This window comes from Pteropus medius, unplaced genomic scaffold, assembly GCF_902729225.1.
Source record: "Pteropus medius unplaced genomic scaffold, Ma_sr-lr_union100, whole genome shotgun sequence".
NCBI lineage: Eukaryota > Metazoa > Chordata > Mammalia > Chiroptera > Pteropodidae > Pteropus > Pteropus medius.
The window spans coordinates 844,303-861,187 of NW_024346667.1; the positions used below are offsets into that span (position 1 = coordinate 844,303).

Consider the following 16,885-nt stretch of genomic DNA (forward strand, 5'->3'; position numbering starts at 1 on the left):
TTATATTTTCTTCCTGTTGTCTAGGTCTTACTTTTATTTATGGTGGGTATCTTTCATTATGTAACAGTTTTAGTTTTTACGAGACAAAATTTAGTCTTTAATGGCTCTGAGTCTTGCTTAGAAAGGCTTTTCTACTTAAAAATTTAAAACATTTATAAATATCTTCTATAATATTTGGTTTGTTATATTTACACTTGGCTATTTAATCATCTGGAATTGATTTTTATATGTGATGTGTGGTGGAAGGTAGCTTTTTTTACCCACAGTTAGCAGTTGCTAACTCTTCAACAGTATTTATTGACTAGGTCTTCATATTCCCCCCTCCTTTAAAATGCCACCTTTATCACGAACTAAGCTCTGAAAAAGTCACGTGGTGGGTTGTGGGCATGGTGTCTTGTTCTAACATATAGTGAAAGATTTCCAGCCCGTCTTTTGAGACATTCCACAGTTTGTACCTCAAGGGGTGTTATTAATTTTCAGTGTCAGATTTTTTACTTTACCAGGTAGTTATTCATTATTCCATCAACGAATATTTAGTGTTTTCTCTGTGTTTTGGTATACTGCTGAGATGGCCCCTATTAATACAAAAATTACAAGTAAGACATGATCTTTTCCACAAAGGAGCTCAGAGTATAAAAGAGAAGCAGATTTGTACATCAAATATTGTGACAAGCAAAATGTATAAGGCATAGTGGCAGCACTGACTGGAGAATAAATAACTTTGACAAGGTCAGGGAAGGCATAACTAAGAGAAAACATAGTCCAAAGCCATAGAGGTACAAAACAGCTTGTTATAGCCCTAGAATTGCAAGTAGTTTAATATTGCTCTAGGAACTCATGTGCTTTTATGCTTTGTTGTGGTTGCAACACCAGGTCTCCACCTGCTTTGAAACATTTTTTCGGAAGAGGATACTGTGCTCTCTATCAAATGTGGAATTGTTAAAAGGCTAGGTACACATTGGCATGTGAACATATATAATGTAATGTTTTTATGGAAATTTGGTAATATTTAGTAGTAGTAATTGATCGTTATTAGTCTGATTAACATGCTTATAATTTCATTAACACTTACTGCCTACAGCAAACATGTCTGACAAAGAACTAAAGAAGCTACGTAATAAGCAGAGAAGAGCTCAAAAGAAAGCCCAGATAGAAGAAGAGAAAAAAAATGCAGAAAAAGAAAAGCAGCAGAGAAATCAGAAAAAGAAGAAGGATGACGATGATGAGGAAATTGGAGGTCCAAAAGAAGAACTTATTCCTGAGAAACTGGCCAAGGTACTTCGTAATAGTATTTAGCACAATTGAGTGAGATTTCATGACCAGCTATTGTCATTTTATACTGTTTTATTCAACCACTTTGATAGATTTTAGAGCAAAAAGTCATTCTAATTTTAGGCTTCTATCTTTGATTCTCCCCACCCCACCCCACTCCCGATTATATTTCTCTTTTGAAACTCGGAATAATGATCTAGATCTAGAGTAATCTAGTGTGGTGTAGGATAGTTTTGGCTTTTGAGTCATTCTGATCTGGGTCCACATGTCAGCTCTTACACTTCACTGTGTGTCTTGGACACTTTGTCTAACCTCTCTGATGTTTTTCTCATCTATAAAATGGGACTAGGAAAAATCCTTACTAGGCAGAGATGTTAGGATGAGAGAAAATATGTATGTAAAGAATGTAATGTCATAAGTGATAACATGCAAGTTTTTATATTCAGACTCACTTGTTAAAAAGTGAGTTTTATATATGTATTTCTGACCCATGTTATCAATTTACAACATTTCTTCACTGGACATTGCTTTTTGAACCTAATATTTTAAAAGTCCCTAAATATTTTCCCCCAAGCCAAGATCTTATCTGCCGTTTTAAACCGTTAAGCTGAAACCAAGTTATTCATTGTCACATGAACTGGTTTGATTAATAACATACTTATGTACTTTTTCTTCTGGCCTTTGGCATCCTTCTACTCCCTGTGAAAATAACTGCATAATTTATTATGCTAAAGCAATATAGTAATAAGCACATTGCCCTAGGGTTCAGTTTTAGCTTCACTGGCAGCTAAAAATTTAAAAATCGTTGATTGCTTTATAACTAAGGAAAATTTTAATACATAACAAATAGAGTTGGAAAATCATTTTAGAATTATATCAGAGCAGATAGTAGTATCTCATTCTCGCTTGTTAAGAACCATGGAGAAATCTAGCTTGGATTTCACAGGACCATATTGACATATTTTCACAAATAACTATATATTTTCTAGAAATGAAGATAGTAGTACCCTTTTATTGTTTTGGGAGTTTATTGGAAGACTATACAGGGAAGTGAGTAAGCACTGAAAATTGACCTTAAGGCCTCACAGATAATTGCAGTTATTCAGGGGTAGTATTAACTTCAGGGACTTCGCATCTTTATGCCTCGCTTCCTTATCACTACAACTTTTACCAGCATAACTGACTGCCTGCCACTATTATTCTTTCTACCCATGACTTTCTCTCTACCCCATGACTTTCCTTGATGATTTTTTCTTTGTAACTCTTCATGTCTTATAGTTCATAAAGAGAGGATCTTTTTGGATTGTGTAGGCACTGTCTAATAAAGAGTACCCCCACCAAGCAGAATTCTTATACCAGGCTTCGTTATAGACTATTGGGTTTTCCTTGTGTCTAGCCTAGAATGGCTAATGTTAGCTAGAGGGTTGAAGAGTCTCAACGTAATACCTACCGAAAGTGCTTTACTTGGAAGGAGCCTAGTGGAAGACACCTGGTTTAAGGACTGCTCTTCAGTATGTGCTGTTCTTCCTTATTAGGCATGTAATAACCTTCTCTTCCTAGGATAGCTGCTCCAAGATGCGCCCATCTAGGAGCACCCAGTTACCCGTATCCTCAGTGGGGCAGCAATGCCAAATCACACCAGGCCATCATAACCAGGGGTGGCATCGTAGGCCATTTGAAAAGCTGCCTGCCATGTTTGGGTCTACAATCTATACTTGCTTTTTTTTGATCCTATATTTCAGGATTCTTCCATGCGATAAATGATAAATTTAATGTCTCTAGTTCTGGAGACATTACAACTACGAATATAGTCATAATATGTATAACATAAATAAGAGCATTGTTAAGTTAGAAGTAATTCCAGTTAACAAGGAGAAAAAGAAAACAGGGCAAGGTTTAGTTAGTGAGTTTAATACTCAATTGACTGAGTATAAGTTCTGAAGTCTTAGTGGAATGCCGTACTGCTTGTTTTTCTAACTTACCACGAGGCAATAGTTGGTATTTATGAGTTCCTTCATGTACCACCCATCCTGTGTTCCTCCTTGCCTTCAGTTAGCAGTCATCTCAGTTGGTTTTTTTCCTATAGTGTGCACACACACATTCCTTGTCAAGGGTAATGAGTCTTTAGTATTCTGTCTGTGTAGGTTTTAATAGTTTTAAACTTTGTGTTGCTATGCTGGGAGTATAGGGAGATATGCTCCTACGCAACATATCTTAACACAGATTAGATTTCAGGCAGGTGAGTTTATAAATTAATATGCTCAAAACTGCTCTTGCAGATATCTTATATTGCTCATTAATGCAATATAATTCCATTCTACATTTATTTAACTTAAGTAAATTCAGATCTTCAAGATTGGATGTAATTCGTTTTTTGAGAAAGACAGAAAAGAGTATGCGTAACACTGGTAATCCTGCCCATTACTCCACTTGGTGAACATAGGAGCCCAGCTGAGTATGAGGTGGAGGAGGTATGACTCCCGATTAGTCCATCTCAGTTCTCGTGTGCCTTTCACAGTGTGAACATTTTGCTACAGTGGTTATGATTTTGGTACTTAAATATATGTTTTTCATATATGTAATGTAAATTAGTGATATATATTCATATCTGTCTATATAACTGTCTTTACAACTTCAGGGATTTTCAAGGGTAGTTTTGATATTCTTTTTTCTTATTCCTTTTTTTTTTTTTTATCTTCACCGATTTTGGAACCTCATCCCTGTTTATATGCTTTTATATGTATAAAGCCCTGTTCTGCCTTATGCATATGTAAATGCAGGATGTAGTTAACTTTTGTGCTTATGAACGTACCTTTAAACACTTAGATTTACCCTCATAAAACCTTACCTATGAGAGGCACACAAACAGGCACACAGGAACATGTGGGGACAGCAGATCCGGATCTCCTTTGGGGGCATACGTTCTCATTAATATGGTTGCAGACAGTTGATCTTTCTGTTTTCTCTTCCAAGTTCAAATATTTTATTTCATTTAGTATAATGCTTGTGTTGATTCAGTTTACCTATATTCCTTGTTGTTTTCACTTTGTAATAGCAGCCATATCTAAGTGACCCTCATTCAGTCTATACCCCAGAGACATGAAAAGCTTGATGTAGACAGGTGACAATTCAGTTTCCATTTCTTTACCTTTCCCTTGTAGACGTTTTCTCCCACGTATACCACAAATTGCAACACAGTAGAACAACTTAGAGTCATGGAAATAAGAAGTAAAATATTTAGAGATGTGTGAGAAAGGCGTACTTATGAGGGCCCATTCCCTCCTCTATCTCTTGGTATCTACAGCTGTTAGAGTGACAGTGCCATATATTGATTTCTCCTTTAGAGCATGTATCCTTCAGAGTAATGCCAGCTACTTTTCATGCCAGTACAATATAAGATAAATTCCATACAGATCACTTTATTGCTTAACTTTTTTTTTTTCTTTTAATGCTATGAAATAATATCCTTGGTCAGTCTCTGTTGGTAAAACTACAATTACTGTACTGGCAGACGCATATTGGGCAGACAGGGTAAACCTACATTCCATTGAGGATGAATTGTTACTGCCTCTATGATGAGAGGAGGCAGATAGAGAAACTAGATGTTATAGTGCCCTTCTGATAAATGTGGTGTTTCCACCCTCACCCCAGTCTACAGAGAAGTCTTGTCTCGGTACTCAGTGAAGGAGTATAACAGCACAGTTATATAATAAACATTATACCTGCCCAGTAATGATTACAAGTATGTAATTTATTTGACACTTGTATAATTAATAAAAGGTGGTAGAGACAGTTCTGTAAACATAAATCTTTTCAAATGCCATCTCACCCTTACTATGGCATTTGAATAATATGGATTTCTGTAGAATTTGTAGTGGAACAAAGCAAGACAGAGTGGATATTGTACTATTTTTTATAATAGCTTGATTATACTTCACTTTGAATTTAAAAAGAACATTCACTCATTCTGTAATGTTCTCTACAGTTTTCTTCTTACCCTTTTTCATCCTATTTTACATCTCCCCTTTGTCCTGTCCCATGCCCATCCTCCCCCTCCCCCCCCCAATGGTTATCTTACCTGTCTTTCTTACTGTCTTCTTTCTCTGGTTCTATTTTATCTTCTTTTTTACTTGTTGGATAGTTTATACCCAGAGATAATGTAATCTTCATGGTTAAAAACCAGTGAAGAATTATGAAGTTCAGAATCCCCTTTTTTTAGATTATGGGAATTTAAAATATGACAGTTTTCTGGGTGATGGGTAAGTGATTTTTACCAAAAACAAAGTGTTTTTAATAGAAAGAGTAACATCACTCCCCTCCCCCTCAGTCTTGCTTCCATTTGTATAATATCTTTTATTTTTGTTAGGTTGAAACTCCATTGGAAGAAGCTATTAAATTTTTAACACCGTTGAAGAACTTGGTGAAGAACAAGATAGAAACTCATCTTTTTGCCTTTGAGATTTACTTTAGGAAAGGTAGGCAATTAGGATATAGTGGCCCTGAAAAATTGATCACTGTATTTCTTCTTAGGTGTAGTCTCCCAAGTCCGATAGCCTCACCACTGTAGTAGAATTTTTTAAAGCAAATGCCAGTTCAGCTTCCTCACAGAAATGCCTGCTATGCATAAAATGTTGGGGGAAGATACAATGATACAATTATTTATTCTAGGACATTAAAATCAGTAGCAGATGTGCATACATAACTAGGATTAAGGTCAGATATAATAACTACCATGTACATATGTGTATAAAATTAGTTAATACATATAGAGCTTAGAATAGTGTCTGCTGCTACACAGTAAGTATTTAATAAATGTTAGCTATTATTAGCTTTTATTAAAAATAGAAGATGTGATGCTTGAAATACATCTCGAAGGATTGATCATATTTCTAAAAGAAAAGATGCATAGAAGGGAGAAGACTTTGTTAAGATAATATAAGTGTGTAAATAATGTTGAGGTTGGCTGTATTGCCTGAGCTAAGTGAAATATAAATGAAGGGTCTTGGTTCTCAGGTTTAGAATGCTTATACTATATATAGTAGATACTAAGAAGATTTTATGGTGTTGAACTGATGTAATCCAAGTGGTTCATTAAGAAAAAAAGTTTATCATTAAGGTGATGCATATTAAAGGGAAGAGAAGCTGGTTAATCAGATCCGACAGAAGGTGTTGCTCCAAACAGTATAACTGTATGAAAAGATATTGAATAAAATGGTACCTTCATAGAGTATGTATTAAAAAATCATGTTTATCGAAAGTAATTTATAATCTTGGGAAAAGGTTGCCATATAACATTGTTTGAAAATAGAACCGAAAACTAAACTATGGTTTGATTTTAATTTTAATAAGATATTTATATAGGTATATAAAATAGAAAAGGGGCGGGGAAGAAATAGATCAAAAGATAACAGATGACTCTTTGTGGAATTTGCATGATTAAAATATTTTCTATTTTGCACAGTGATTATATTTTATAATTTGGAAAATAAATTTAATAAATAGTCCAGTAATTTAAAACTTTTAACAGTTACTACAGCTCCCTTTTAAACAGATACTCTTAAATCAATTCCAAAGTATAAAATACAAAAGCTGTTCTACCTAAAGTGGGGAAGAACAATCTAAATTCCAATGAGTCAGCCTCTTGGCCGTATTCTGACCTCTGAAAGGCCCTCCAGCAGTGAGAATCCACTGCAAGAGAGTCAGATGGTGACAAGGGGTGGCAGTACTTTAGCTTTCTGAATATTGGGGATAAGGGAACTAGAAATGTCAGGGGAGCCTGGGGTTTTGAATTTTAATATTTGGAGAACAGGACCAAATTAGGGAAGTCTTAACAAAGAGGTGGTCATAGATAAGGAACGGAAGTATGGTGAGTATTCTGGTGCAAATTCCAGTGCAACAGATCATTGCTGAAGCTTGGGAAATGTAGGGGTTGTGAATGGGGAAATGGCATAGAGAGAGATTAGAAAATGACTGAAACTCTTAACCTTTTGAGGGGGAAGAGGAGCCAGGGATTGACACGGGAGAAACAGTCAGGTAGAATGCAAACCATTTCACATGTCACAAAACACAAGAAAAGAGGTAGTTGTAAGCATAAAGAATGATGTTTTCTAAGTAGTGGAGGAAATCCCTTTGTTTTGATTAAAGGAGGTTAGGAAATGAAATAGCTTCAAATTTGTTTCTTTGTTTATATGGTATGGTTCAATTATTGTTAAATGCTGTCTAAATTTTTTTATACATAAAAGCTTTTTTCAAGAATGTTGTGTGGAAAACATTGGCTAATCTGAGGAAATCATTTGCTTCAGTCATATGTTGTAGTTCAGATGTGATTGACTATAAATTAGTTTTTCTATTTGTAAGGTCGTAGTCCTCCAAAGGAGGGCATCTTATTTTATCAAATGATCAAAGTATATCTTACTTTTTCTTTTTATAGAAAAGTTTCTTTTGATGCTACAATCAGTAAAGAGGGCATTTGCTATTGATTCTAGTCATCCCTGGCTTCATGAGTGTATGATTCGACTCTTTAGTACTGGTATGTTTTTGTTTTCCATTACTTAAGTATTTGATTGCAGTAGTTGATAGTGACTGTATAAAGTGATCAGTACAAGTTTATCATAAACTCAGTCATTTTCAGCTGTTGCATATTAAATTAGCGGAGGGAAAAGGCATTGTTTTCTTTGTGTTGAAGTTCTTTATTTTAAGGCTAAAAAAGTTATAGTTTTGACATAGAATTATTCAGTCCAGATATTTGAGAATCACCTTTGTTTCTGTTTCAAAGAAGTTACATGTAAGTTGAAGTTTTGAATCATATTTTATGTTAACATTTTTAATAAATTGTTCTAAAATTGAAGAATCTCTTTGAAATTGACAGGTTATCTCCTTATTTATCTGTCTTTAGCATAATTCTTTTGAGTCATAAAATTTTCATTGCTAAATATAGGTTAAAAAGAACTTTAAAACCATTGTTATACTTTTCAAATACTTTGACCATAAAATTCTGTACGTTAGGTTTAATGTGAAGTAGAACTACAGAGTTTTAGAAAATGAAAGGTGAGATTTTATGTTAATTATCTCTTGTTTTATAGTTAAGAATTTGGTGACCTTTAAAGATTAAATTACTTATTCAAGGTAACATAGATAATTAGTAGTGAAGCAGGGATGAGAGCCCAGTCTTCATATTGTTCTTTCTACTACAAAAGCTTTAAATTGAAAGTACTCCCTTGGTCAAGTAGTGTTGTTATTCTTGTTGTCATTTTGATTTTTAAGTTACTGGAGAAGGAGGAATTGAATTTTTAATAGAACAACTTGCAGAATTTAGAAATACTATTAAATCAGCTATGTCATTGCTAAATATCTAGCCCCATATGAATCCATACATTATATAAAAATAATGAGATTAAACTAGGCATTTTAGTCATTGTCTTGAAAATTACTAAATTGTCTCAATTAGGAACATTTTTTTTGTCTTCTAAGAAAAAGTAAAGCCTTATTTAAATTATGTTTGTCAAAGAAATAATTTCTGTTATAGAAATAATCATAGATATATTTTTTCTCAATCCTTTTAAATTCAAAATGTAATAAATGTAATCACATAGAAAATAGAAGAAAGAATTGCTTTCTTTAAAGAAAATAAAAATTTTTTTTAGTCTCGGTATTAAAAACACTTTGAAATCATCAGAAAATTAAGGCTAGAAATAATTTTAATCCATTCTCAGGATGGAGTGCACTTAAAACTATTTTCAAAAGTAATGTGCCTACTTTATTTTTATACAATTAATTCTTTCCTGAAAGGTAGTAAAGTAATACATATAAATGCTATGGAGTTAGAGACTTTCCTTTGAAATATGCATTAAAAGTAGCATTTCGAAGTGTATTTGCCTGTAATGACTTTGTGGCTTGATGAACATGATTATGTTCTTGCGACTTGTTTCAGAAAATTAAAATGCTCGTGGACTTTAGAGGAAGAAAGGCAGAGTGGTCCTGACATAAGAGTTAGAATGATTAAATGTCCATGTTAGCTATCCCCACTGCTCCAGGTGTTCAGCTGACACCAGAAAGAGATTTATGCAGTGATCCTTATTTTGACTAAATTTAGGCAATGAAAGCAGTGATAATTTGTAGTGATAAAGACCCACTGTATCTTCAGAAAGTCTTCAGAAAGTTGAGTAGACTGCTCACTAGTTTTGATAAGAAAAAGTATTTACTTACTGCAGAGACACAAGACGGGGCATCTTTGTTATATCCCACAGGATTTTTTTAAACCAAGGTGAAAGTACAGTCATAATGGAGGTTAAGCTAAATTCTTTAATAGTTCGTTTTTGAACCACCCAATTCTGTAGAATGATAGAAGAAATGTTTAATCATCAGAGGGCATATCAATCGATTATTCCGTTACTAATTATATATAAAATATTTCATGTGGATATTTACTACTCAAGAGTTCAGTATTTTTTAAACTTAAGGTAGTGATCCGTTGGTAAGAGAGTGAAAGCAATTTAGTGGGTCATTACGGCATTAAAAATATAAAATAAAAACAGAGTAGAAAATACCAGTATGCATTGCACAAAGTAAGGATCAGTGTTCTATGAAACTTTTGCTTCACATAATAAGTGATATATAAAGAACACATAGGCATCAGGGTACAAAATACTTTGTTGTAGGCAGTTTGAAAGCCACCACCATAGTTCTAACCATAAAGAAAATCTATTTATGTTTTTAATCTATGACAAAAATAGTAACTACAATTTATTGAATATCTATTATATAATTAGCTATTTTAAACTTAGCTTTTCCTTACCGTGATCAATTTTTTTATAGATCAAGAAATAGGTTCGGAGAGGTTATGCTTTGTCCAAGCCTAGATTCATACCCAGGTCTGTCTGTCTCAAAGCTTCAGACTGTCTCTCTATACCAAAATAAAACAGGCACACCTCATTTTATTGTACTTGATTTACTGCACTTTGCAGATATTGCAGTTTTTACAAATTGAAGGTTTGTGCAACCCTGCTTTGAGAAATATATCAGCACCATTTTCCCAACAGGCTCTGATAAAGGTTAGCATTTTTACCAATAAAGTAATTTTAATTAAGGTATGTACATTGTTTTTTAAGACATAATGCATTGCACACCTAATAGGCTATTGTGTAAACATAACTTTCATATGCACCGGGAAACCAAAAATTTTGTGCGACTTGCTTTATTGTGATATTCGCTTTATTGCGGTGGTCTGGAACACAACCTGCAGTGTGTCTGAGGTGTGCCTGCAGTGAAATAAAGCACAACTTGGATTCAGTCCAGAGAGGTTAGAGGGGGTTAGTTTTTCCATTTCCAAATCCCAGGGCCTGGGAATATGAAGATTACAGCATATTCATTATAGAAAACTACTTTGGTGGTCCTCTGCAGTTTATTATATAGCGATAGCTCAGTTCACATAGCCCCTGAAAATATGGTCAACATATTTTCTTTTAATATGGATAAATTTGTAATGCCTTACTTGGGTATTGAAGAAGATGGAGATGTTGAGAAAAATTCTCTTGTCTTCAGCACTACATATTTGCTGTGACATTTACTTACCAGGTAGGTGCTGTCAAGCCCCTGCTTCACAGACTCCCTTTAAAATTGATAGAAGGCAACCCCGAGAGATGTAGAAGGCTGTGGAACTACATCTTTCATCATCTATTTTGCTTTCTGTTCTTTTCTGGAAATGAATCATCTGTCAATGAAATGTCTTTGAGTGCCTTTAGAAAGTCAGATTGCTCTGCTGACACACATTTTTTAAATTTATATAGGTAAGCTCTTTAATTGTCAAATTATCAGTAGGTTTGTCTAGTCTTTGTATATCAGATTGCTTTGTTTCATTGGCCTCATCAAGTAGATAATTTTTTAACTTCCACAAACTTTATCAGAGTTTCTAACTGCTAATAATTTGCTTTTGTTTAGCAGTATGTGAAAGTAAAGATGTACCTGATACAGTTAGAACAGTATTAAAACAAGAAATGAATCGTCTTTTTGGAGCAACGAATCCAAAGAATTTTAATGAAACTTTTCTGAAAAGGAATTCTGATTCATTGCCACACAGATTATCAGGTAATCACTTTATTTTGTCCTTGTTTTAGCCTCCTAACACAACTTCATTTTTTTTTAATGAATCAGTGACAAGGTTACACATTTGTCACATGAAAGAGGCAATGTGTATATGTCACATTTTAATTCATGAAAACAGGCAGCTTAAATGTTTCCTATACATTTCTACAGTTCTTAAAACAAAATTATTACTGTGCATCATGGTCAGTAGTTTTTCCTGATTCAGCAAAGGCATTACGAAGAAGCAGGCGTAACTGAATTTAGCTATACATTATATAGCTAAATTGTGAAGGAGGTACTTTTTATTTCTCCCATCAACGTGTTCTTAAAATTCACTCGGATGTGACCATCATCTTCCTTTTCTCATGCTTATGATGTAAGATATCAAACTTGACAATGCTAAACACTTGAAACCATATAACTGGCAAGGGTCATCTGGCAAGAGTCTGTGCTAGTCAGCCAGAGTCCGGACTCGATGAGGTCATGTTGGTAGTGCTTTAGTAGGGTGCTTTAAAATGCCTGGCTAAGAAACCTGGCCGCTTCATATGCCTTTGTGGAATTCCAAATTCAGCTTTTTGGCTCATACCATCAAGGTCGGGTATTCCCCTCAACTCCAAATTACGCTCATTTTAGAAAGAAAACTCTCTCCATGGTTCGTTCTGCTACACAAAGATAGAATATTTGCATTCTGTCATAGTCTCTCTTAACCTTAATCATTCTCCTAGTTTGGGTAGTGAGGCGATTTCTGGTCCACTCTCTCAGAATAATTTTTTTAAATAACAGTGTTTCATATGGCTATTCTCATTTTTCTAATAAGATGCCACACTGTGTGTGCACATATACCTTGCATTTTATATTTGAATGGATGGAGGATAAGATGCTGGTTTTACCTTGAAATAAAACACATTTCCTTTTTCTTTCTCATTTAGCTGCCAAAATGGTATATTATTTAGATCCTTCTAGTCAGAAGCGAGCTATAGAGTTGGCAACAACACTTGACGAATCCCTCACTAACAGAAACCTCCAGGTAAAGGGTTTTTCATAATCTCTCTGTTAGTGTACCTGACTACTATTTGTTCCTCTTTTTATCAAGAGAACAGTTTTCACCTAATAATTTTTATTACTTACGCATATTGTTCTCCAAACCATTATGAATCCATGTCAAAAACTTAAACTTTTCTTACTGTGTGTGTGCACACATGCACAGTGGGCTACTTGGCATTTAATAACTAGTTTCACATCTCTTACTTACAGTAATTTTTTAAAAAGTGTTTTAGTACAGTTGTATACACATGCCATGGTTAATTTTGGATTTCAATTCATATCTGCATTTCTGAGCAAGCAGTGGTCTCATTGAAGATTCTAACATATTTAAGATTTATTTACCAGGGGTTGAATTTAAATACTCATTTTATATCTTGTAATATAACATGAGATTAAGTAGATTCAAAGATAATATGGGTATGTTGCAAAATATAGTTTTTAGTTTAGACTGAAAAAGGACAGCTATGTTGTATGTTGATCAAGCAGATTAAAAATCACTTGCTGAAAGACAGTTAAATATTCCCTTTACTAGCAAATGAAGGAAATATCTTTAAGAAAAAATTGACTCATTGGTTGCTAATTAATGCATCATTTAGGTCAGAACCTTTCTAGACTGGCAAAGCTTGTTAGGGTATCATATATCTGGAAACTACCTAGTGCTTTCCGAGTGAAACAAGATAAAGAAGGAAAACATGATGAATGCAGTCAACGTGAATCATTTAGAAATAATAAGAAGCAGACCTACTTAGGGATTTGGTTAAAAGAATTATCAGTTTTCATGAAGAAAAATTTTTTGCGTCTATGCCCTTTGTGTTTGAAACTCTTTCCTGCTTAGTTATTGAACATAACTTAAGTTCTCTTTAGTTTGAATACAAGGTTGAAAAACAATGTTTGATTTTGCCAACTGGCTCTAAGCCTCTAAAAAAAGTTAAAATGCTTAAGTGCAGTAATTGACATCGGTATGTAAAATTTGACATTTATATACAGGGCCAGGCTAGGCTGAGGCAAGGTTGCCGTCTCGGGGCCAGCATTTGCTGAAAATGGACGTCTCTTTAAATGTGGCACCTTAACACACCTTGCTTGCTCAGCCTTAGTCCTGGCCCCGCTTATACGTTCATCTTTTATACAAACCCTGCAATTCTGAGGAAACTAACTCTGATGGAATATATATGTGGGAGTAAACACTTTTGTTTATATTAAACAAAACTAAATATGTACATTGGCCTCATTTTCAGAAATCTGTTGTTAACAAAATGTCTAATTTAGAGTAAAACTTTTTTTTTGGACAAGTTATAACATGGCCTTTTTTCTTTCTTTAGACTTGTATGGAGGTATTAGAAGCCTTGTGTGATGGTAGCCTAGGAGACTGTAAAGAAGCTGCTGAAGTTTATAGAGCAAATTGTCATAAGCTTTTCCCTTATGCTTTGGCTTTCATGCCTCCTGGATATGAAGAGGATATGAAGATCACAGTTAATGGAGATAGTTCTGCAGAAACTGAAGAACTGGCCAATGAAATTTGAACATCATTAAACAAGCAAATGGAATGACTTTGGACCATATCTAGTGTATAATATTTTTGTCACGCACCTGCTGCATTGCTCTGACTTACACAGAATGAGAAGAGTAAATGTTCTTGCCTTCAAATAGTTTTACGTTTTTTATCCTGCTGAAAAAGTATATATAAAATATCTAACATATTACAGGATATAGGTTCAGTTTCTTAAAACATTAAAAGCTGCTAAAATTGAGGGGTTAAAAAAAAGATATCATATCCTATTCCTACCTACCCACCCATGTTTTTAAACTAATTTATATAAAATCTGGAGGCCGTTACAGCTAACAAAGCAGGTGTGTGGCAGAAATATTACTTTAAATTTGTCTTGTGAGATTTTACTATATCTCAGACAGCATAAATGCTGTTTTAGCACTGGATTCTTTCACTGAGCACAAAGAGTTGTTGGGGCTTTAGCATCTGACTGGTTTTGTTACGGGGTTGATTCTGGCCATAGGAAGTTTGCAAATGTGAATCACTATTTACAGAGAAACCTACAACAGCTGCTCGATGTTGTAGACGCTGGGATATATAGATACCAAACAATTCTCAGAAACCTAGAGGGTGTTCAATACGCTTATTGTGTTTCCAAAATTCACTGTACATGATCGGTTTGGTGTTCTTGTACCACAGTTTTTAACCGAAGGAACCCAGTTGGAACAATCTTAATTTTAACGAAAACTTGAAGAATTAAAATAACAATGCAAACCTTTTAGCATTGTTTTGGCCAAACTTGTTAAAACTGTAATGCAAGAACCAAACGCACTGTGATGTGGCACCAACTAATTAGCAAGCATGAATTTTTTCACCTAAGAGTGAAAAAAGAAAATTACCATGGCTTGAAATTAAAGAGCAGAACTCCTGACTACCATTCTAGGACCGATCAAGAGACTAATAGTTAAAAACCTCAGCAGGCCTTGCTCACGATATGCAGAAAAAAAGTGCTGCAGTTTAGATACCTCTGGAATTTTTCCACAGTGTCACAGGTTTGTAATACTTGAAGCCCTACATTTCTAAGAATATATTTCTTGCTCAGTTGTTTCAGGCAAGCCCAAGACTTTGTAATTTTTAAAGGGCCCAAGATTTTTTTTTCAATAACAGACCAGCTTCTTTTTCCTGCAGTTACAGATGTAATTTCCTCTTTGTTGTCAAACATAAGGTACCAAATATGATGCAATAAATTGTTTTGAAAAACAGTTGTGTGAATATTTCAACTAATCTGTGTTGGGCTTCTGTGAAAATACACAGGTGGAAACAGAGGTGCAAGCCAGAGGCGATGTAATATGCTGGAAGGCTAGTGCAGATGGGAGCTTTCAGAACAGTCCAAGTGCTGGTGTCAGGGAAATCACATAATGCAAGTGTAGTGCTGCTCCTGTATGAGAGTTCATTGAGTGCTAGGATGGCAGCAGGTACTATGAATGTAATTTGTAATTCATAATTTGAAAGGAATCTGAAAACTGCTATCTTGATTGAGAAAATGAGCCTTAAAATGTTAAACCTATACACCGAGAACTAGCCTCAGGCTCAGGGTTCTCGTTGCATTTGCAAGATCTGAGCAAATAAGATTAAGTAAAATGATTCAGTTGTGTATATAATTGACCTTTTTTGTGGTACTTCTAGTTTATAGAAAGTATATTCTAAAGGGAATTTTCAGGAGACCTGATCCTTTTACTGACCGAACAGTTGTTAAACTCAAGCTTTCATAGTGCATTACCTGCATTCCACATCCCAGTCTGTTGATACAGTGACGTAGGGGAAGTACAGACTGAACTCCAGTGCTTTGTTACGTTTTATTAACTGGCCCTGTCTCAGGAACATCTTAACAGATGGCAAAAAAAACCCCAACTTTTTTTCAACTTCTCCTATGAGTGGCAACTGAGTTCTTATTATTGGGGAAGGACACTAGTGCTACCTCTGCCACTACCAAGCTGTTTGGAGGCAGCACAAGCCATGTGATAGGGGTGTGTGTGTGGGTCATGTTTAAACTGTACTGTATATTGAAATGAAATTCATATTTGTCTCGACAATGTTCAAATGATGTAGATTGTCTTAGAATGAATATTCACGAGTACTCAGAACTCTTGATGCAGATGCCACCTGTGAGGAGCTAAATTCCTAACATATATTGTATTCCAACCCAATTTTACTGGAACTATTGAATAAATATTGTATTTTCTTTCAGGTTTACTTGATAGTGATACATTGTCTGGTGTCAGAGGACCTCGACGGGGTCCACTTTATGTCCAGACATCACCCCTGAAACATTGTACTGTACTATTTTGCCCTGAGTAGTTTCAACTGGGTCATCTCACATTTGCCTCATTCACTCTACTGATTCCAAATGATACTGTGGGGGGAAAACAGGGTTAGAAAAACAAGTGGAAAAGAAAATGCAGCGATGTTGTACTCTAAACAAGTGCCTTATGTTTATTGCTAAGAACTGGTGTTATCAACCCTTTTGAGAAGAAAGGGTCCCTTGACCTGTATTAACATAGGAAAGTAAAGTTCTTTTTGTTTTTCATCATATTTACTACTTTTGTCATTTCTCATTTAAAAATTAAAATCTGACTAGGTTAGTTTATTCAGCTTTAATCAGTCAAATCATACATTTTCAACATTTTTCTGTATTCTGCTTAAGAATAAAGTGTGATCTATGATAGCATGACTAAAAGTAGTCCCGATACTAGTGAATAGCTATCCCGTGGGTTTTACCGGGCCCTTCTTTTTCACAGTACTGTTTGTACTCCATGGTGTATTGTTGTTAGAGCTGTGAAATGAAAGCTGTGATTTAAGAAGAGACCAGGGAAGTATCTAGATTCAGGTAGGATGTGCTAAATTCAGGGAAGTCTTCAGCACAATTTCTAGGAATATTTTGTCACATGTATCTGTTTAGAAAAAGGTAACAAGTTAACGTGTTGGATTTGCTTACAAGATAGG

At 34.7% G+C, this 16,885-nt stretch overlaps 1 protein-coding gene across 2 annotated transcripts in view; it reads left to right on the forward strand.

The window, feature by feature from the left end:
* NAA15 (N-alpha-acetyltransferase 15, NatA auxiliary subunit) overlaps positions 1 to 16,474 on the forward strand; it is a 59,334-nt gene extending 42,860 nt beyond the window's left edge. Inside the window, exons 15-20 of one of the 2 annotated variants that reach the window (XM_039875806.1) lie at positions 1,082 to 1,275; positions 5,639 to 5,747; positions 7,703 to 7,801; positions 11,209 to 11,355; positions 12,282 to 12,379; positions 13,716 to 16,474. In XM_039875806.1, the coding sequence (XP_039731740.1) occupies positions 1,082 to 1,275; positions 5,639 to 5,747; positions 7,703 to 7,801; positions 11,209 to 11,355; positions 12,282 to 12,379; positions 13,716 to 13,916 (848 nt within the window). In that variant the 3' untranslated portion in view covers positions 13,917 to 16,474. The remainder of the gene's footprint in view (positions 1 to 1,081; positions 1,276 to 5,638; positions 5,748 to 7,702; positions 7,802 to 11,208; positions 11,356 to 12,281; positions 12,380 to 13,715) is intronic. The other variant, XM_039875807.1, reaches the window with a different exon arrangement.
* The last annotated feature ends 411 nt before the right edge of the window (positions 16,475 to 16,885 follow it).